Source organism: Amphiura filiformis, chromosome 18 (assembly GCF_039555335.1).
Source record: "Amphiura filiformis chromosome 18, Afil_fr2py, whole genome shotgun sequence".
In the NCBI taxonomy this organism is placed as follows: domain Eukaryota; kingdom Metazoa; phylum Echinodermata; class Ophiuroidea; order Amphilepidida; family Amphiuridae; genus Amphiura; species Amphiura filiformis.
In genome coordinates, this window is record NC_092645.1 from 62,398,230 (window position 1) to 62,420,242 (window position 22,013).

Here is a 22,013-nt window from a genome sequence, read left to right on the forward strand (position 1 = left end):
CATTTCGACAGGATTGCAACATTTCCAAGAAGTGGTTTGACTGGCGCATATGTGCCAATTATTTGAAATAGTGATATGGCACAAAATGTGACTAACCTGTGCAGGTATCTCCATTCCAAATGTAACCGGCATCACATGTACATGTAAAGGAACCAACGGTATTGGCGCAAGTAGCAGTTGCATCACAGTTATCAGAACTCGAAGTACATTCATTATCATCTGTTACGAATTGTATGATAAAAGTCATAATACATTAGTACACATACTTTTGTTTTATTGAAAAGAGATACAGAAAGACATTATTTGTATTCAGAATGCAATTCGATATGTCTGATGTGCTCTCAGATCCCACAAAAAATACTGTCGAAACGCTCAAAACGTTCATTCCAGATCCCTTAATGAACACTGAACATGATATAATTAAAACTCATTAACGCAAGCTTAATTCGAGTGATATCCGCAAGCTGTGAGTAATGCTTGACTAAATTTAAATTGGCTCTCCCTGGCAACTTCATGCATAAATTGTGAATTTGCTTTAAAAATGAACTTAAATCAATCATGCTAGGACATTTCGACAAAATTTTCACAGTTGTTAGTGATATGACACAAAATAAACTAACCTGTGCATGTTACTCCGTTCCAACTGTAACCGGTATCACATGCACATGTGTATGAACCAACGGTATTGGTGCAAATAGTAGTTGCATCACAGTTGAATGTACTCGAAGTACATTCATCAACATCTGTATAAAAATGTATGAAATAAGTCATGTTCTTTAGATAAAACACAGATTTTGAGGTATGATCAAAAGAAAAAATCTCATATTTTTCATGTACTCTGAAGCAAATTAGTTCGATCTTTGGATCGACCGTCGATGCTGCTTCGATGCTTGTTATTAAAATACTAACAACTTAATTAATGAGAATTAATGCTGAATTTTTATTGGTCAATACCAAAACTTGGTAAGATTCATATGTTATCACAATTAGCCATAGTCAATTAATTGATTTTATAAATAATAAGGATCGACCAAGCATCGATGGTCGATCGCAAGATCGAACTAATTTATTTCTTTTGCCTAATATATAATCAAAAGTGAATAACACTTGCTTAATTCGAATGGTCTCCTAGAACTGCAAATAACGCTTGACTGAATTTAAATTGGGTTTCCTGGGCAAAGTCATGCATCTAGTTTGAATTTGCTTTGAAAATTAACTTAAATCAATCATGCTAGAACATTTAGACAGGAATGCACCATTTCCAAGAAGTTGTTTGACTCGCGCATATGTGACAATTATTTGAAATAATGATATGGTACAAAATAAGAATAACATGTGCAGGTCTCTCCATTCCAAATGTAACCGGCATCACATGCATATGTAAAGGAACCAACGGTATTGGTACAAGTGGTAGTTGCATCACAGTTGTCAGTACTCGAAGTACATTCATTAATGTATGACATAAGTCATGTGTTGTAAGTAAAGCACAGATTTTGAGGTATGAGAAAAAGAAAAATTCTAATATTTCATGTACACTATAATTAAAACTTATTAGAGACATTGCGATTTTCCAAACGCAGCACGTGGCACGTGCGTTTTCGCGTACGGTTAATACGGTGTTGAATATTGCTAGTCTCGGTTCCAAACTGGATTGTGTTCATTCGTCACGAAGGAGAACAAAAAAGCCAGAATAAAGACTATACTATTTGATCTAATCTAACAGCTTCTAATCTAGGTCAAGAGAGGGCATAGTGATTGAAAAATAACAGTGAGCCGATTCTCTGCATAAATTCAAACAGACCGCTTTTGATTTTGATTAAAATTTGGACCTACAGTGCTGATTAAACCGACTTGTTTTTTGTGCTCCTCAAATATTATAGTTGCCCCAAAACATATATTTTGGTAGATTAAAGATCACTACATCCATACATCATGACTTTACTTTCAAAATGAGACTTTTTCGTCCTGAAAATTGGGCGCATTGCATGGATTTAGACATGAGGTAAAATCAGCATAGTTCAACGTAGCATCTGCGTTTTTATTCTATGTTGGATCCAAAATGGGAAATCGCAATGTAATTTTGTTAACGCAAAGTATCACACACATTTCAATGGGCAATCTCTGCGTGTGAATATTGCGTTTAAATTTAGTCCATTTTTAACACATCGCTGTACCTTTATTACAATGATTTGTTACAAACAAAAAGGATCATACTAATAATTAGACTGTCCTTCATATGTTCATTATCTTTGACTGTCTGTAATATATTGTAAAATGGACAAATTTTGTGCATTTTCAACGATGTATCTACGTCAATTTCGCACGTGGGATATCTTCAAAAATAGCTAAATACGTGACCTCGCTTGGATACAGGAGAGTGGTTTTGAATAGATCAACGTACGTTCGATGTCTACGTTTGGAAATCGCAATGTCTCTAATAACACTTACTTAATTCGAATGGTCTCCTCGAATTGTGAATAATGCTTGACTAATTTAAATTGGCTTCCCTTGGCAACATCATGCATCAATTGTGAAATTCCTGGTTTCACTCTTTTTCTTTATGGATAGTAAGTTTTACAAAACTTTTCAAATTTTCTGATTGCGTAACCACTTTTAAGAGCCATATTTTTAAAGCTGCTCCCACTTTCAAAACTGGTAGATTACAAGTGTAATTCAGTTCTGATGAACACTTTATTTGTATTTAGATTCAGTAAATATTACCTCAAACCTCAATAAATTTGATAATATCAGAATAATGTTGATCAAATCCGGAATTTTGTACCCAAGAAAATCAAATTCAGTCTCTTAAAATCCGCTATTTTCAGCTAATTCAGTACTCTATGAGTGCCATAATGCAAACTAATGGAAAGCACATTTTCTGTCAAACAATTATTTTACACCATCTCCCGACACACCCCTAATTAATATTTAGCCCATGAAAATTATGCAGAAAAAAAACACGACAGGAATGCACCATTTACAAAAAGGTGACATTATTATGAATAAATAATAAACAAACATATGCAGGTATGAGGTATGATCAAAATGTTTCTTGTACCCAAAAACATGACATAATTAGAACTCAATAAAGGTTGGTTGAATAAATCGGCTCTGCTTGCCAACATTTATGTAGTATGTTTTATTGATCTATTAGACCAACCTGTGCATGTTAGTCCATCTCCACTGAAACCGGCATTACATGTGCATGTGAAGGAACCAACGGTATTGGTACAAGTAGCATTTGCGTCACAGTTATCAGTATCCAATGCACATTCATCAGTATCTGTATTTTGAGGATTTGATGTATGATTGAAAGAAAAGTTAGGGATTTCTTGAATTATACAACATAACACAATTAGAACTCATTAACGCTTGAATTCATTTAAAGTCTGTTTCCTTTGCCACATAATGTATTCTGTTTGATTGATTACATCTCAAATATTGGTTGTGAACGAATTTGATTCGAAAACTTAATAGCAATCAGAATATACAATTTCCATATGTAACGGGGAGGAGATTTTAAATGATGTCGACGATTAATCGTGGGGGCAAATAAGATAAACTGAAGACATAAACACGAAGACACATAAACTTGAAGTTGCATACGATGGAATTTATTTTATTCAGAAGATCGACTTGGATGAATGTACAGTAGTAGTGGTATACAAGAACAATGCAATGTGGTGATGGAGGAATCAAAGTTGGTTGATGTTGGCAGATGGATGCCTGGTAGAGAAGTGAGCTAGGGGACAAGGAGAGCACATGGGCTAAACAAAATGACCTATGCCACAAATTTAAACACTACCAAAACATGTGTTAGTATAGGCCCTGGGTGATGTTGACCTTGTTAAAGAGATGGGCATGATGGGAGGAGGAACATATGCAAATTAGTGCAAACAGGAAATTGGTAAGGTCAACTCATATATTACATCACAAGTCACTGGGCAGAAATTATGGGATGCCCCATGTTTTAAGGCATGATTGTGGCAAAAACAAGTTTAAGATTACATCATATTACATAACCGGTTACTATGCAGATTCCTTGTTTCTGGGGTAAAATCACATGGTAGGTGCATGCCATTATCATTGATGATGTAAACAAAGCAATTTTGGTTGAACAAAATCAAAACATTGGAATCAAAACATTGGAGGGAAAATAAAAACAAAACAAATGCATATAAAACCATAATTTTACATAGCTATGATGGAAATAATAATTTGTTGTCCTAAATGGTGGATAAAACATAATTTGAAATGAAACCAAAAGTAAAGGGGGATTCTTGACGCCGGTTACATAATAAACTAATTTGACATTTGGTTGACCAATGATTACCTTGAAATACCTTCATCGTGTTTTTAATCATATCAACATCACATATACTAATTTTCATTTACTTTGGTATCCATTTTGACCTCTGGTGGACCTCTGGTGACCTTGAAATGACCTCCATCGTATTTTGAGTCGTATTAGGATCATAAATATTAATTTTCATTCAAATTGGACAAACATTAAAGAAGAAGAAGAAGAAGAGGAAGAAGAAGAAGAAGAAGAACTAGATATATTGCATCCTCAGAAGGCTGCGAAGTCCAGCCGTGACCTTGAAGTGACCTCTTATGACCTTGAAAATATTTGGAACACAATTGCCTTTTCGCAAAAATGTTGGCATTACGTTTGATAACAATCTACCTAATAAAATAATTTGACCTTTGTTGACCTCTGATGACCTTTACATGACCTCCATGTTGTTTCAAATCATATCAATATTACATAATCTAATTTAGATTTAAATTGGACGAATTTTGGAATTTGACCCATTTTGACCTTTGGTTGACCCCTGGTGACCTTGAAATGACCTCCATCATATTTTGAATCCTACCGTGATTACATATATCAATTTTCATTTGAATTGGGCAAATTTCAAAATTTTACCCCTTTTGACCCCAAAACAGACCCCTCCCCATGTTCAAGTCAAATCTGATTATAACCCTATATGCACCCAATGCTATAGTCATTTTGGCATTATTCTGATGATCACAGCACTTTAAAATGCAGGAAAAAGTGAACTTTAAGGTGATTTTCAGTAATCAACCCTATTTTACCCCTTTATGACCTTGAACACAAAATCCGTGTTTACCCTATAGACACCCGCTAATGTCAGTGCATATTTGTCAATCTCATCTCTGTACTATGCAATCTGTAGGAAAGGAAGCATTTTGAAAGTATTTGGTTATGTGCAGAAAAAGTCCCCTTAATGACCTTTGACCCCAAATCTGTGTTTACCCCATAGACCCCAACCATAGTCCATGCCGATGATCAAGTCTCAAGAAGAAGAAGAAGAAGAAGAAGAAGAAGAAGAAGAAGAAGAAGAAGAAGAAGAAGAAGAAGAAGAAGAAGAAGAAGAAGAAGAAGAAGAAGAAGAAGAAGAAGAAGAAGAAGAAGAAGAAGAAGAAGAAGAAATTGTTAAATTGTTTATCCTTGGCAACATAATGCATCTTGCTTGATTGATCACATCGCAAATATTTGTATTGAAACGATTTTGTTTTGAAAACGTATATGCTGTCATAGCAAGCAATTTACATAAGAATACATCATTTCCAAAATGTATGGCTCGCATAGAGGTTACAATTATTTCAAATAAATAGAATGGTGATATGGCACAACATAGACTAACCTGTGCATATTACTCCATCTCCACTGTAACCGGCATTACATGCACATGTGAAGGAACCAACGGTATTGGTACAAGTAGCATTTGCGTCACAGTTATCAGTATTCAAAGCACATTCATTAATATCTGGATTTTGAGGATTTTGAGGTATGATCAAAAGTTTCTTGAATATAAAACATAACACAATTAGAACTCAATAACGCTTGAATGAATTTAAATAGTTAAAATGTAAAAATTATGCCTCGCATAGAGGTGACAATTATTTAAAATGAGTGTAATGGTGATATGTCACAATATAGACTAACCTGTGCATGTTACTCCATCAAAAACGTAACCAGCATTACATGCACATGTGAAGGAACCATAAATGTTAGTGCAAGGTACATTTGCGTCACAGCTATCAGAACATTCATTAATATCTGTACATAAATATGTGAAATAAGTCATATGTATTTGGTAAAACACAGATTTTGAGGTATAATAAAAACAAGTTAAAATATTTCATGTACTCTAAAACATAATAATTAAAATTCAATAACGCTTAAATGAATTTAAATTTACTTTCCTTGGCAACATACTGTATCATTTTTGGGCGAGAAGCGTTAGCGTCTTGACATACTTCCGGTGTTGCAGAAAATAATCGTGCTGTCTATACATGTGTACTCGGGAAACTACAGATGCGATAGAAGTGTTAATTAAATTTTGTAATAATTACTTCTTGTTGATATTTAAACAATGCTATAAAATCAGAAATGTGTTTGTATTAAAAGAACTAATTGTTGTCAACTAGAATTACTTGTATGCAAATCCCAAAGTTGCAACAGATATTTTCATTTCTTTGTTTGTTTAGCACGATTGCCATTTTAACGTAACGTTGGGCGTGAGGTACCACGAGGGCGTAAACAAATTTCCGTGCCCAGACGGCGAGTTGGGCGAGCGCCTTGATAGAGAAAGAAGGCAAAACCGCTCAGCCGTGTGGCGCTTTCCATACGTCTCGGAACACGGACGTACATCGGGAAGTGAATTTTGCAGCTGCCATGATGATCACTGTTACGCGCCTTCCAATTTGCTGAGTGATCGGAGCCTAACCGACACGGCGAATTTAAAACCATCACAGCGCCTCAGTCTCACCCAGTTATATAATCAAATTGGTACTACATTTAATTAATTCGAAAGCTTTTTAGTGGGGTTCATTATCGAACCCCATGCAACGGTTTTAGCTTGTATTAATATTATTTATTTATTTCTGAATATTCGTACCGCACACCACCTGACCGTGCCAATTCGACTCTCTGAGGGGGTAAGATCGGGGTTAAGATGAGCTGTAAATATTACTAGATTGGGGGATCCGAGATTTCTAAGTAAATATTTCCTTAGTATAATTTCTGGTTATCCGTCGCAATTAACTTGTAAACAACGTCATTTGCATATGAAACACTGATTAAGCCTAAAGGTGAAACTGTTATTATTTTCAAATTTATTGTCAGAACACAGAGTAAAGAATGCGTAAACAAAAAGAGCATAAACAAACTCTCTCATCAATTTCAGCTTTCTTTGTTTCCACATTAACGATACCTACATTTTATTATTTTTATACATTATCGTGATACTGCTTCGTATATAATGTAACTCTCTCACCAAAAAAAGAAAGTTTACATACCAGCACATTCTCCACTTGTGTGGAATCCACGTTATATTTCCAATAAATTATTTGTGATGAGATCAAGCAATTCAATCTGAATATGCAGCACTTTATTTCTTACCTTTCTATATGATACCTTTCAAGACTGTATTTTACGCTTCAAGTTGCACAAAACCTAACCATTACAATAAAGTAGCTGCATAATTATCATACGGGAAAAAAACCATCTTTGGATATATTCCAATATCATTTCGCAAATTTGATTGATCTCCTTGGTCTCTTCGCCATTTAGATTTAGGTTCAAACATATTTCATGTACTCTGAAACATGATATAATTAAAACTCAATAACGCTTGAATAAATAATTATTGGCTTTTCTTGGCATCACAATCATGTTTGATTGATAATTTCACAAGAATTGGTGCTGAATGTTCAAGTTATAGCTTAACGTCTTTGCGGTATATTTCAGTTCTCCACAGCAACTTTCGGTGATTGGCCTTGATTTCCTGCTCAAGTAAATAGTTTTGTCCATGCAGTACTTTGTTCTCCATTTCGACGCTTCCTTATTTCCCGCTCAAGTGATTAGCTTTTTTAGTGTATTTGTCTAATTCCCGACGTTTTCTGTAGCGGAAGACGCAGAGGTAAATTGTAGCCGCTGCGAAAGACGCTGATAGAAGATAACCTGACCCATTAATGTGTAAGTTTCCTTCTGGTTTGTTATTTTGTTTGTTTTATTGCATTATTATTACCTTTTTGTTCTGGACATTGTCGTCGGTGCCGCACGTTAACGTACACTCCGATGCCAGTCAGAATATTGCTTATAACAATTATCATGAGAACGACAATCATGCCCCAACGCAGTTTATTGGACGTGCAACTGATGCCATTCGAATTAGTTGTCACTGTAATATACAGAAAACCAGTAAAATAGTGTTGACATGACGTATTCATTATGCTATCCAATCACTGGTCAGGAAATGCGCCTATAAGCCCAGTGATTGGCAAGTACAGTGAATGAGCAACAGGAACAGGGTGCAAGTTTATTATGACTTATGTGTGAATGTTTTAATTGTGAAACTTTTTAATACCCTCATCATTAAATTAAGTGACTAAATTGGATCAATCTTGTGCAGAGAGCCGATTGAAAAATGTAGCAAGCCAGAGGTTTTGAACCATAAAATTGAAATAACTTGGGCTTTTTCTTTACAAATTTAATACAATATCAGGCGTAAAAATAAGTGACTCGTTGAAAGCAGTGAAAATCAAATACTGAGGTGTGATCAATAGAGGTAGCGATTCCCATACGCAGTGAACGTGCGCCCGTCTAACTATTCAATTCATTCTCCTTATTTAGCTATTATTTTATATTCTGCACGTACAAAATAAATGTGGGACAACGAAGAAAATGCACACAATTTGTCCGTTTTACCCTTGTATCGAGAGGAAGAAATTGAATTCTACCATTACAACCCCCCCCCCGTGAACCAAGGGGACCCCTTTGGGCAAATTTATATTTTAATTGGCGTTCGCTAACATTTTCACCTGCCCCATATAAGCTGAAATCAATATCAAATATAAAGTGGACACCATTTCCCACTTGAGCACAGATCTGAGACTGACTATTTTAAATGTGCTCGTATGAAACATTCGACGTGATCGCTCAATGTTAGTTGTAACGACAATCTACTCTCTCCACATACGGTATTGTACACGTAAAGTCGCTCAATAATTGATACATTCAGAACGACCACGCTAATTCGAAGCGTCCGGTAGAAACGTTTGACGTAATCGCTCAATTTTAGTCGCAATGACTACGCTCTCCACATATTGTTCACGTGAAGTCGCTCAATAATTGATACGTCCGGATCGACTACGCTAATTGGAAGCGTACGTCCCTTTAAAACGTTTGCCGTAATCGTTCAATCTATGTCCATCACATACTGTACATGATCATGTGCAGTAGCTCAATATTTGATACGTCCGGATCGACTACGCTAATTGGAAGCGTACGTCCCTTTAGAAACGTTTGCCGTAATCGTTCAATCTACGTTCATCACATACGGTACATGATGATGTGCAGTAGCTCAATAATTGATACGTCCGGATCGACTACGCTAATTGGAAGCGTACGTCCCTTTAAAACGTTTGCCGTAATCGTTCAATCTATGTCCATCACATACTGTACATGATGATGTGCAATCGCTCGATAATTGATACGTCCCGATCGACAACACCGGACGGAAGAGTTCATTTATAATCGTAACGTCGCTCTGAATTATGTCTTGAACGATTTAGACGTCGTTTCATTCGCCGAAGATGTGTTTTTTTTTCACTTGTCGTTTCAAGCTATATCTTCATCGTAAACAGATTTATCGTTCCTACCCGTATTTCCTGACATGTTCATCCTAACGAAGTCTCGAAAAAAGTGAACATGTTGAGACTTTTTAACCTTATTTATATTCTCCATCCACTGACCGATAAACACGAACAAATATTTTTACACCGAACTCGAAAACGTTAGTTCACCCCCTTATTTAAGTAGATGACGCGAGAACACCGAAAAAGACTTAAGACCTCGGAAATGTCTCTAAAGAATAAAGTCTTGGAAATTTCTTTAAATACTTCAGACCTCGGAAACGTCTCTTAAGAAGTCTCTGAAATGTTTCTAAAGAATAAAGTCTTGGAAATTTCTTTAAATACTTCAGACCTCGGAAATGTCTCTAAAGAATAAAGTCTCGGAAGTGTTAAGAATAAAGTTTCAGAAATGTTTCTAAAGAATAAAGTCCAATAGACCATAACACTACTATATGGCCTATGGCATCAACAGAAATATTGGGAATCATTCTGTGGCTTTTGTCTTAAGTATAACTAACCTCCTCCTTCTCTGCTTACATCATGTTCCACCATCTCCATCTCATTCATGAATATATTCTTATCATCGCAGGCCATTTTGGACTAAAATCTGTAGAGCGAAAATTTGAGTAAAGACGTGCATACAATTATTTTGGTTGAAATTCAAATACACAAAATAAAATAGTCTATTACACTCTTAAAACACAGATTAAATTGATTAACCAATGCGGTATACCAGGTGAACCACACAATTTTAACCAATACGTTTAAATTTTTTAACACACGTTATTAGAGGTTAATTTAAACTTTAAAATTTTAACCAAAAATTATTTTGTGGTTCACCTGATAATCCGTGTTGCTTAAGATTTTAGCACGTTTATTACAGTGTAATGCATTCAGCAAGACCAGAAGCACGATGTCATTATTTAGAATTCACTTCAGGGGGTGAAATGGGCTACCGGTATTACATTTACAATACACACTCCCCATGGGGTGAAATGGGCTACCGGTATCCCATTCACAATACACACTCCCCATGGGGTGAAATGGGCTACCGGTATCCCATTCACAATACACACTCCCCATGGGGTGAAATGGGCTACCGGTATCCCATTCACAATACACACTCCCCATGGGGTGAAATGGGCTACCGGTATCCCATTCACAATACACACTCCCCATGGGGTGAAATGGGCTACCAGTATCCCATTCACAATACACACTCCCCATGGGGTGAAATGGGCTACCGGTATCCCATTCACAATACACACTCCCCATGGGAAAGATTTAGCTGAAGTCATCCACAGTATAGATTTGAAATAGAATAGACAATTGTGTAACTTCCATTTGAAATATATAAGTAAAGCCATACATACAGGGAGAGTATTTGTTTCAACAGAATTAACCCTAGCAAATTCCATTTTGTATAACATAATTCCATTGTGGAAGACTTTTCTTATATCTTCTACAGAGGTATGACAGATTTCAAATGTGTTAATCTAATTGCCGTGTAAAACCAGGAAATTATGAGCAAATAATAAGCAGGGCGAATGACATTGGGGTTGCACGAATAATCAGAGGCATTTTACAATATCATATAAACCACTTCATAAAATTGGAATATAACTGCATCCATAATAATTGCTCTTATTTTAAACCTTGTTTATTTTAAACAAATGCACCCCATCTCACACCCACCACACACACCCCACACACCCCTACACCCCCCCACACACACACACCAGACCACACCTGTTGAGCGATCTCATAATCTGAAGAAAACAATCCTTACCGTTCAGCACTGTGAAACGTGCAATTTTCTTCAGAATGTTAAGGCCCGTCTAACAGATAGGGGCTGCAGGAAATGAAAGTAATGTGTGCGAGCAAAACTGGAGAAAATCAAAACCGTTCATTTGATCACCAGAAGTTTCTAAAGACTAGGATTGTTGCAACAAAAATATTATTTGCCTTGCCATTATAAATCAGAGTGGGAAACTCGCATGAATCCCTCGGCGGTTATATTGAGTCCGAACGGTCATTAGTGTTAAAAACCAAATAAAAGTTTTATAAACCCTAACCATTACCATAAATTGTTTCCTGTACTAGGTTATACTAAGGCATAATTTGATCATTTTGATCCAGTCAAAAACACTTAACCATGACATCTTCACCTTTCCATTTTCCTGTTCAAGTTTTGTTTCAATCGTTTAAAGGAACATTTGCACAAATGTTGTTTTAAATAGATCCTTGATACACATTTCGAAGTCAAATTTGCGAGAAAATCATTTTAGAATGTCACATGACACATTTTGTCATTTAGTGCCTACCAAGGCCCCCCTACTTAGATTGCAATTATATTTTATACCGTGTGTCCTAAAAATATCTGAACACCTGGATGGCAAATAATTTTAGAAAATGGTGAAACCATTAATGTGTTGTTTTTTTTAAATTTACTGTTTAGAACTCATTATAATGAGCAAGAGATAACGCCATGGCTTCAAACGTGTTTTTTTCCAGTTAGTTTTATTAAAATTATAATCGCATGTTCATTATTACATTATTACATAATTATACATACGCTGTCGCATTTCACTGGTAAAATAAAACATACTAAAATGGCAAGGGAATGGGAGAATGCAACATTGGACACCAAACGGTTAAAACGAATGCTGAAGACTCCGAGGAGTAGCTGGCGAGGCGAGCATAAGAACAAGAGAACCAGTTTGGTGAACAATGTAGCAAAGTGATTCCACAGAATGACAACGCTTTGGTCATCTGTGCTTTTATTTTACTGGGAAACTTGGGATGTAAAAACAAGAGGGTGACATGGTGAAAATGAAAATAATAAAGTACTGCTTAAGCCCAGATAAAGTTTGGCAGTTGCATGAAATACATGAATAGTGAACACACAAATTATGGCAAACTTTAAGAAAATATCAAGATGGTCAAATGAGGAAACTGCAAAAGTGTACAACAAAATCCATAGGCCAGAGGAACGGGAGGCCAGATGATGAGGCGAGCAAAAGAACCACAAATAACCATTTTGGTGTACACTGAGGCAATTAAGTTCCAAAGAATGACATGCTTTATAGTCAACCCATGCTTTTATTTTGACTAAACAGGGAAATAAGAAATAACAAATCTAAAATTACCAGTATAGCAACAAAGTAAATATCAGTAACAATGTGAAAAATAGAGCACTCCAGGATCCACAATAAATAAATAATACTTGATGAGTAAACAATAACTAATCAATACAGTCCCAACCAACATAGATACAGTTAAACCACAACAACAAAAAATGATATAGTGAGGGCACTAGTAAAACAAAACATAATATAATGGCTAGGGAATGGGAGAATGCAACATTGGACACCAAACGGTTAAAAAGCTGGCGAGGTGAGCATAAGAACAGAGAACCAGTTTGGTGAACAATGTAGCAAAGTGATTCCACAGAATGACAACGCTTTGGTCATCTGTGCTTTTATTTTACTCGGAAACATGGGATACAAATACAAATGGGTGAACTGGGGAAAATGCAAAATATTAAAAAGTAATGCAAACACCCAGATAAATATGGTTTGGCAATAGCATGAAAATCATGAATAGTATACGGTAATATAAGAGACAAAACAAATGAATATTCCACCAGATTAATAATGAAAAACTATATAGCATTTTCATATAAAAAAGCATGTCTTGGAAAAATGATGGTAAATAGGTTCCATCGAACCAGTCAGACAAGGTCAGTTGGGTGCTCAATGAGGTGAACCATGAGCACAACAACGAGCGATCGACAAACGGTCCATGAGAATCAGACCGTGTCTGATAGGTCGAAGAAACAAGCAAAGCATTAAAAAAAGCAAGTAACAAAGCAAAATGAAGATCGATATTAGTGTATCAACTCAAGTCAACAAGATACATTACTATCAACAAAATGAATTGAGGAACACGGGATACAAATCAAATTTAAAAATAGGGGTTCAAACAAGGGGTTGAATAAGAAAGAATTGTTTCAGATTTCACCACTGGAACCTCCGTTTTCAATGATCAGTAGTTACTTAATCGAACCAGTAGGATCTCTTGTTATGCAAAGGGCAATGGGTGAAAAGCCTACTCAAAATTAGAAATATTCAACTTGATCTGTTATCTTTAATCAAAATGGTATAGGTCTAGAAAGAGAATAGCGTTAACCGTGTTTTATCGGTCTACAAAATCACAAAACCGCGCCAGATTCCACTCTTTTATTCTTGAGATATTTGGAATTATGTAACAATACCTCAATTTGCCTAGTTCCTTTCTCCACTACTTTTCACCATAAAACAGGCAGTGTCCATATGCTATTTTGCTTTATGCTAATGTCATTGCGTAATCAAGTATTCAACATTGCTAATACACTTTTGTTTTGAAAGACAAAGGCCCAAATTTGTATTTATTTAAGTAGTCATGTCTTCAACGTCATTCCTGCGTGGAGATAAATATTGATTGCGGGAACTTATTGACCGTCCCATGTATATCATGCCCGTTGCAGTTGTTTGGTAAATCTGTTGAGCTAGTTTCCTAATTAGCGGAACACGAATGTAATTTACTGATTTTTCTAAGTGACGATTTGTTTTTATCAGAATGTTAACGAGATCATGGAAACACACAATACACATAATATAATGACACTGGACAGTTATTGTTTTATAACGTTTTTGAAGTTGTTATAACAATGCACACATAATTAATGATGCGACAGAGAGTATTTGTCTTGAAATTCTAATAAAATCATAACTGTTTAATAACGTTAAGAACTGATATCAACGAAATTTTTAAGATTTAAAATATACGTTGTATTAGTTTATTTAACTATATATTTCATACATTTCATATAATTAATTGTGGGTGCGATCAGTAGTACTGCTTGCTCCACGATAACATGTAGGCCTATCTCCGTAGCCGAAAGGAACCACCCTTACCCTCCTCGGTTCGCATTAACCTGTATTCCTGGTACCCCTGAGCTCATCCCTGGGACCCCTAGAAGAACTGAACCGTTTCGTGGGATACCTTATCATGACTCTGGTCTATAATCCACTGCCCTCTGAGTGTTCGAAGGGTACCCCGAGCGTTCGACGGGTCCGCCGAGCGTTCGCCAGGTCGAGTAAGCATTCAACGGGTCGAGCGAGCGTTCGTCAAATCGAGCGAGCATTCGACAGGTCTGCCCTGCATTCAAGTGGTCTAGCCAGCATTCGAGGGGTATTTTAATCCTCTTTCCTATCGTCACATAGGTCACATAGACATATACCTCGAATGATATTAATATTACATTTACTCTTATTTCCCTATATATGGAACGTATTTGCCTATACATGGAACGTTTTTTAACAATGAGAAACCAATCGACATTATATAATTCGATAGTTTGTTTCACAATCTTCATAATTTAGTCTGTATAGACACATATCCGCGGCACAGACTGAAAGCGTTAATGGCCTAGAGATTTCCGTACATTTTCGCTAAACGTTTTAAATCCCACTATGATGTGTTCCATTTTCGAGATGGCCAATCGTCGTTCTCATCATCATCCTCATTACCATCCCTATCACCATCAATATTTTGTTCAACCACTTGCATTTCTGTGTGGTCGAGTGGTTAGAAAATCTATACATGTGGTGGATCAGCGTAACTGCACATTTTCACACACGGGTAAGAGTCGCGTGAACCTGTGTAGTCCAGTACCATTTTCCCTCTCATATTACTGATTCTCCCACACACATTCTTTAGCTATTCGTCTTTTTTCTCTGTTGATGCGTTTTATATTGGTATATACGCAAAGTTGGCCTAGGTATTGGTATGTGCCAGTGACAGATACGATTAACGTCATTTATCATAAAATGTAGTTAGTGAATCTCGATCTCTGCCTTCGCTCCCCCAACTCAATGTTGACAAAGAAATGTTGCCAACATGTACATGAGACCCTCCAATATTGAAAGAGGGAGGTGGTGTAGGATGGGATACAGAGCGGAGTCTTTTCTTCACATGCATTGTAACCGTGTTTCACTCGCCTTCATACTATTGTTATAGTACGCATTTGAATTGTTTTGAGCAAGTGTGCCATGTTTTTTTTCGCGGTTTGTAGATGCGTAAAACATTACAATAAAATAAAAGTAATGAACCTAATAATGTAAATGGTTCACCCATAATTATGTATAATAATTCGCTGCTGAAAACATGCAAAAAACTTCACGACGTTTCTCAAACTTTCCCGAACTTATTACGGCAAGTTGTAGATGCATTTATGAAAAATTGCATAAAATAACTATAATATAGTTTAACAAAGTCATGCGTGATTTAAGTATAATATCTAAAACCCGAAAGAAAAAGTATAAGTGGTTGTTTGTATGTACCCACCTGCTATAATGCTCATCTACTAATAAAAATCAGCAAACGCCACTCTAGGTAGTTCTCCTCAAATTCCACAAACTGTTAAAAACCTTAATCGCACCCAATATTTATGCCTTCAAAATCCCAGCGTCCGTTTGTACAAATATGTTCGCCTACAGTCGATGTTTTGCCTACCACCTCCCATACGCATGCGTGATGAATAATATAATAGCGCTTGCTCAAGTCACTATAGGCATACCACATCCATGCAGGGAAACTGTACAGGGGGGCTGTGCAATATTTATATGTCAGGGAAAGAAAGAGTGTGACAATTGCAGGACGAAAGGAGGGGCAAGAGATTTTGGCATGTAAAAAAAGGGGGGATTGTTGGCACTCATTCAAGAAAACAGTAGGGAAATAAGGCCATTTAAGGATCGCCAATTGGGTTCCCAACAATTTGGCATGTGCAGATGAGGGCGCTGATTTTTTGGCAGGCCGAGAGGAGGCAAGCGATTTGGGGCAATTTTGTTTTAGCAGGACGAGAATGGGCAAGCATTTTTGCCCCCCCCCCCCACCCGACGGGTAATTATTGCACAGCCCCTAAAGTGTGCGGTGGTGTGATTAGTTTCCGCCTAAATTCATTCTCCAAGTGAGAGAGTATATGACATGGGTAGGCCTACTGCTGCTAACCACGTAAACACCCAACAGAATATTGAGAACCTCATATTGACTTTCTCATAACCAAATATGGATGCAAAAGGTACAAAGGTAGCCAAACGGAGGAACCACCGCACAACTCCCCGGTGCTGCATAATTATGACACAATAACAACCGGATATATCGGATATTGTCCTCTTTTAGTTATAGTGAATACACGTCAAATAGCTCTGAGCTCTCGGGCCCTAAAGCTCCCATACGTATATGTGCTCGAATTTAATAGGGAAAGTTACCAATAGATACCAATGATCCCGACCCTCATCGGCGGGCCTGCTAAGGGGCAGGGGCGACTACAATTTCATCGCATTGTGCCATCCTGAGAATGAATCGGCGACAACATTTTAAATATTGGATTTAGTTAGATGGACAAAAAGCGTTTTGGCGTAAAAAAGATCCACGCCCTTATATCTGCCCAATAGGATAACGGTAACAAAGCCCATCCCCAGTCGGTAGGCCTACGCCACTAATGAGTGGGTACAGGGGATGGTTCATAGTGGAAATGTGGGTATGGGGATGTACGGGAGATTCGGGTGCACATTCAGCGATTTAATTTAGACTCGGGGTGCATTTTCAGCCATTTTGGTTTATTAATGGCACTCAATTTCATAAAGTATCAATTTTTCATCGTATTTTAGCCAAATTTGTAAAAGGTTACCAAAAGTTGGTATAATTTGAAGGCGGTAGTTTTTCGGGTCCCAGCCATACATCCCTATCCAGATTTGAGCACCCCCCCGACTTGGGTATTCACCTATACTGCATTATTCATGTAGCGCAAAGCATAACAGAAGGAGAATGGAGAAGAAAATAACGAGAGGAAGGCGGAGAAGAAAATGAAAAAGAATGCGTTGAAATGCAGGACGCTGAGACAAACTTGCCCTTTAATTATGATTGCTTGTCAAACTTTAAACAAATCTGAGAGGGTTTAATGAAAACGCACGTAGGCCTACGTTGCAATTTCCTATCTAGGAACTATTACCAGTTCAAAGCTCTATATTTACAAGGTCGATGGTGTTCAAGTTTCCAATAGCTTACATTGTGGTTTAATATTTCCAGAGCCTCTTCTTTTAAAACCCGGTACATTTCGCAACCATATATGGTGAAACAGTCTGCAGTCATATTGCACGTACCAGAATGCGGGTGGGTGCATATGACCGAATTGGCTAATTGGAAATCAGTGCAAGTGGTACAGCATATGGTCCGTGCTTGTTAATGTTTACTTGTATTATAACCTGTTTATAACCACCTAATTCAACTGATGAAGATTATACATACATACATACATACATACACAAACGGCGCTTCTTACAGAGCGATCAGAGCGCACACAAAAAAAGAGAAAACAAAAATAAGCAATAAAAAATATCAACATTCTGGATACAAATGACATTTAAGCATTTTTTTGAAAGAGTGAAGTGATGAAGCCTCCCTGATGTTACGTGGGAGGCTGTTCCTAATGAAGGTGCCGCAACACAAAACGATTTGTCACCGATGCATTTTTTACCAACACGAGCTTTTAGTAATGTGGTGTTTTGGAAGATCTTGTCCTACAACCAGTTGAAGGTATTTCTCTATGAGAGAGTAAAACACATAAATATTGGGGGGCATTACCTTGTAAACATTTATAGACATACATACAAATCTTGAACTTGATTCTATCACGGATAGGCAGCCAACGGAGGTTATGCATTAGAGGCGAAGGGCTTTCACGTCTACCAACTGAGTGAATCAGCTTGACAGCTTTATGCTGGAGTGATTGCAAGCGGTCAAGATCTCTAGCATTCGCACCATAGAGCAAGGCATTTCCATAGTCTAGCCGTGATAGAATCAGAGCTCGAACTACACTATATTATATGGTAATACTATTGATTATTCATTTCCCTGTAAGCAAAATACGACTTAATATCAAGAACTGGAAAATAAGGTGGCCTACCCAATTCCCGACAATAACGCGCGATTCTCTTATCGTTAATTTGACATATTTCTGACTGAAATGATAACGAAATACCAGCGATATATAATATGATTGACCACTATGTTCATCTCAGGAAATTAAAGCTGTATTCTCGGGCAATGACAGATAAAATGGTACAGAGATGCGACTGACACATATGCATTGACATTGGCTGGTGTCTGTGAAGTAAACACAGATTTTGAGTTCAAGGTCATGCAGGTGTCAAATAGGGATGATTACTGAAAATCACCTTAAATTTCACTATTTGCTGTATACTAAGTGCTGTGATCATCAGAATAATGCAAACTAATGCGTTACAATTGGGAAGACTACCATGTATTTGATAGAAGGAATGAAAGAGGGCGTCGGCATACGAACTATTACGTTACAAGGAAAGACTTTCATATAATGTGAGAAAAAAATGAAAGAGGGTGTCGCCATGTAAACTAATGCGTTACAATTGGGAAGACTGTCATGTATTTGAGAGAAGAAATGAATGAGGGCGTCGGCATACAAACAAATAAACATAATAAATGAGAAAGATAGCGAATTGATCGAAGATATTGAACTTAATTCATTATTTATTGTCCGTTTTTCCTATTCAGTGCACAAACAGCGCTCCAATTTATGATTGACCTCTAGCTCACTCACTGTACTGTAGGTATAGGCAATAAACTAGTTAGTGAGCTGGGAAAACCCTTCATCCAATATTAGCCATAGAGGCTCACATGTGAATTATAATATTCATCCTTAACATACTACAATTTGAAGTAAAAAATGTCACGGAAAAGCTGTTGTCGAGCTATTTTTTCCGAAGAGAGAATTCCAAAATTTCATAGCAGTCGGACGTGTAATTTCAATGGCAAATTGTGCTCAACAGCTGACTTGTGATCGTTCCAACTTCGAAGGGGCACCGCCGTGTCATCGGTTTGATCAATTTTCGCCATAGAAACTGTAAATAAACTTCAATTCTGTCCCTCTATGGTCATTGAAATATTATTAAAATGCGATTTTGGGAAGTTTGTTGTCGAGCCCTCCCAAATATGGAGTTCTGACTGCCCGATAGGGAGCTAAAAAATGAAAAACTTATTTCCAAACCGTGTTAAGTCTAAAACCACATGTTTCTCATTTACTTGTGTGATACAATCACAATTACTCTGACAAGTTTGACATGAGTTGTACCATCAAAAAGCCTGGTTAACAATATGCAGACTATTGTTCTCATTTGGGAAACAAAGGCCACTCACAGTATTGTTACTATGCTTTGTAATGGTGCATCCAACTGAAATCATGATACCTATTTCACCACAGCCCATTGTAATATCGCACAGGTAAATTAGAAACATGTGTTTGTGGATTTAACCATGGATATGAGACACATCCCTGATTTAACATAGTTGAGCTGTTTTCAATGAGGTTTATCTTGGTTTAATGGGGTTTAAGTCCTGCAAAGGTCGTGGTGAATTCTGCTGTAGACATGACTGCATAATGTCAGATCTGAAATTGATCCAGGAATTTCGTCCAACGAACATATACTGCACTATATGATCGATACCCAGAAATGGATAGTTGAATATTTTGCAGTTTTTATTGCTTTATATTATGATAAAGCCGAGGTAGAACTGATACAGTAGAAAGAGTTGAAGATCAAGATGATGACAGTGATAATGCCATTTTGCAAGTAGACTTACTGAACAATCAAATCAGTAAGAAGATGTACAATATTTCTGAGCCTAAGAAGGGTAAAATGGGCGGGGTGTATTTGACAAGTCTACAGAGCGGGCAATTTTACTACTCGACGCGCTCGCTTTATACATCTAGACCAATTTTGCAACTACACAAATATTGAATATATCACAAAACAAGGTTTACGTGAAGTATATACACCTCGGTGAGGGGGGCACATCATACATTTTTGGTGGGTGTGTTCCCCGGTATTTTGAGGTGGATTTCGAAGCTGACGGCGTACCGGTAAAAGGGGGCTGTTGGAGCTGCGGACAGTCAAAATCAAGGGTCTTTCTTGGCATTTAGTTGCAAATCGCATGAGAAAAACAGAAATGTGAAAAATGAGCAATTTACCGGTCTTTGAGATGATCAAAATCAAGGGTCTCTCTGAGCTCTTTTTTGGTCAAATTTACGGGTCTTTCAGAGCTGCGAAATCCAAAAGGACGGGTGTTTCCGGGGGAACATACTCGTATGGTCATTTATATTATGAATTTAAAAGCTGGAGCATAAATGTGTAAAAGGATGCCAAAAAGTGTAACACAGATTAACATGGAATTGCCCTCATTTAAAAGTCTTATAACTTCCAAAAAAGATTATGTTTGGATTAATATGCTCGCGTAGCAAGCACAAATCTGGTATTTTACACTATAATTTGTCCCGTGATCGGGGTGAAATTTGTTGGGAAACCTCCTTGTCCCTTTTCATTTCCATAGCCTTCCCGATTTTCTCTTTAATTTTTTTTGTCAGAGGGGCACTTTTATCTTTCAATTTTTTGTCAGGGGCACTCTGCCCCTTCTTCCCCACCGCTATACGCTACTGATTTGTTGACCATATCATGGTATTAAGTGACGCGTGCATTGACGAGGAATGGATTTCACGCATAATCATCTCCCATGTATCAAAGCCACAATCACTAGTGGAAAATTTAAAATGAGAATTCTTTCAAAACGATGAGAATTGGACAAAAGTATGAGAATTTAAAATTTTCTCATTTATATAAAATTTTCTCATCCAAATGAATGAGAAATATTAATTACCGTGTCAACAACCTGTCACTTTGAATGAGAAAGTTTTATATCAATGAGAAAATTTTAAATTCTCATATTTTTGTCCAATTCTCATCGTTTTAGAAGAATTCTCATTGCCAATTTTCCACTAGTGAATGCGTCATAAGATAATATTAATTAGTGATTTCCACCCTGAGATCAAGCTATCAAATCAAAATCTTAAAACAAGAACTGAAAAATGAATTCAAGCAAAAACCACGATCTTCTTATTCTATTTTTAGTACGTATATATAACAAACTCTTGTCACAAACATTACACCGAAGTACGAACTAAAATCACTGCTGTATCACATACAGCAGTGATACAGGTACTAAGACCGAAGTACGAACTAAAATCACTGCTGTATCACATACAGCAGTGATACAGGTACTAAGACCGAAGTACGAACTAAAATCACTGCTGTATTACATACAGCAGTAATACAGGTACTAAGACCGAAGTACGAACTAAAATCACTGCTGTATTACATACAGCAGTAATACAGGTACTAAGACCGAAGTACATACTAAAATCACTGCTGTAT

At 36.9% G+C, this 22,013-nt stretch overlaps 1 protein-coding gene across 2 annotated transcripts in view; it reads right to left on the reverse strand.

The window, feature by feature from the left end:
• LOC140138904 (uncharacterized) overlaps positions 1 to 16,269 on the reverse strand; it is a 29,756-nt gene extending 13,487 nt beyond the window's left edge. For both annotated transcript variants that reach the window (XM_072160690.1, XM_072160689.1), the window contains exons 1-8: positions 16,057 to 16,269; positions 10,185 to 10,273; positions 8,061 to 8,213; positions 5,975 to 6,088; positions 5,673 to 5,795; positions 3,161 to 3,283; positions 621 to 743; positions 97 to 219 (exon numbers count right to left, since the gene is read on the reverse strand). In XM_072160690.1, coding sequence (XP_072016791.1) covers positions 97 to 219; positions 621 to 743; positions 3,161 to 3,283; positions 5,673 to 5,795; positions 5,975 to 6,088; positions 8,061 to 8,213; positions 10,185 to 10,260 — 835 coding nt within the window. In that variant the 5' untranslated portion in view covers positions 10,261 to 10,273; positions 16,057 to 16,269. The remainder of the gene's footprint in view (positions 1 to 96; positions 220 to 620; positions 744 to 3,160; positions 3,284 to 5,672; positions 5,796 to 5,974; positions 6,089 to 8,060; positions 8,214 to 10,184; positions 10,274 to 16,056) is intronic.
• Positions 16,270 to 22,013: the final 5,744 nt, after the last annotated feature.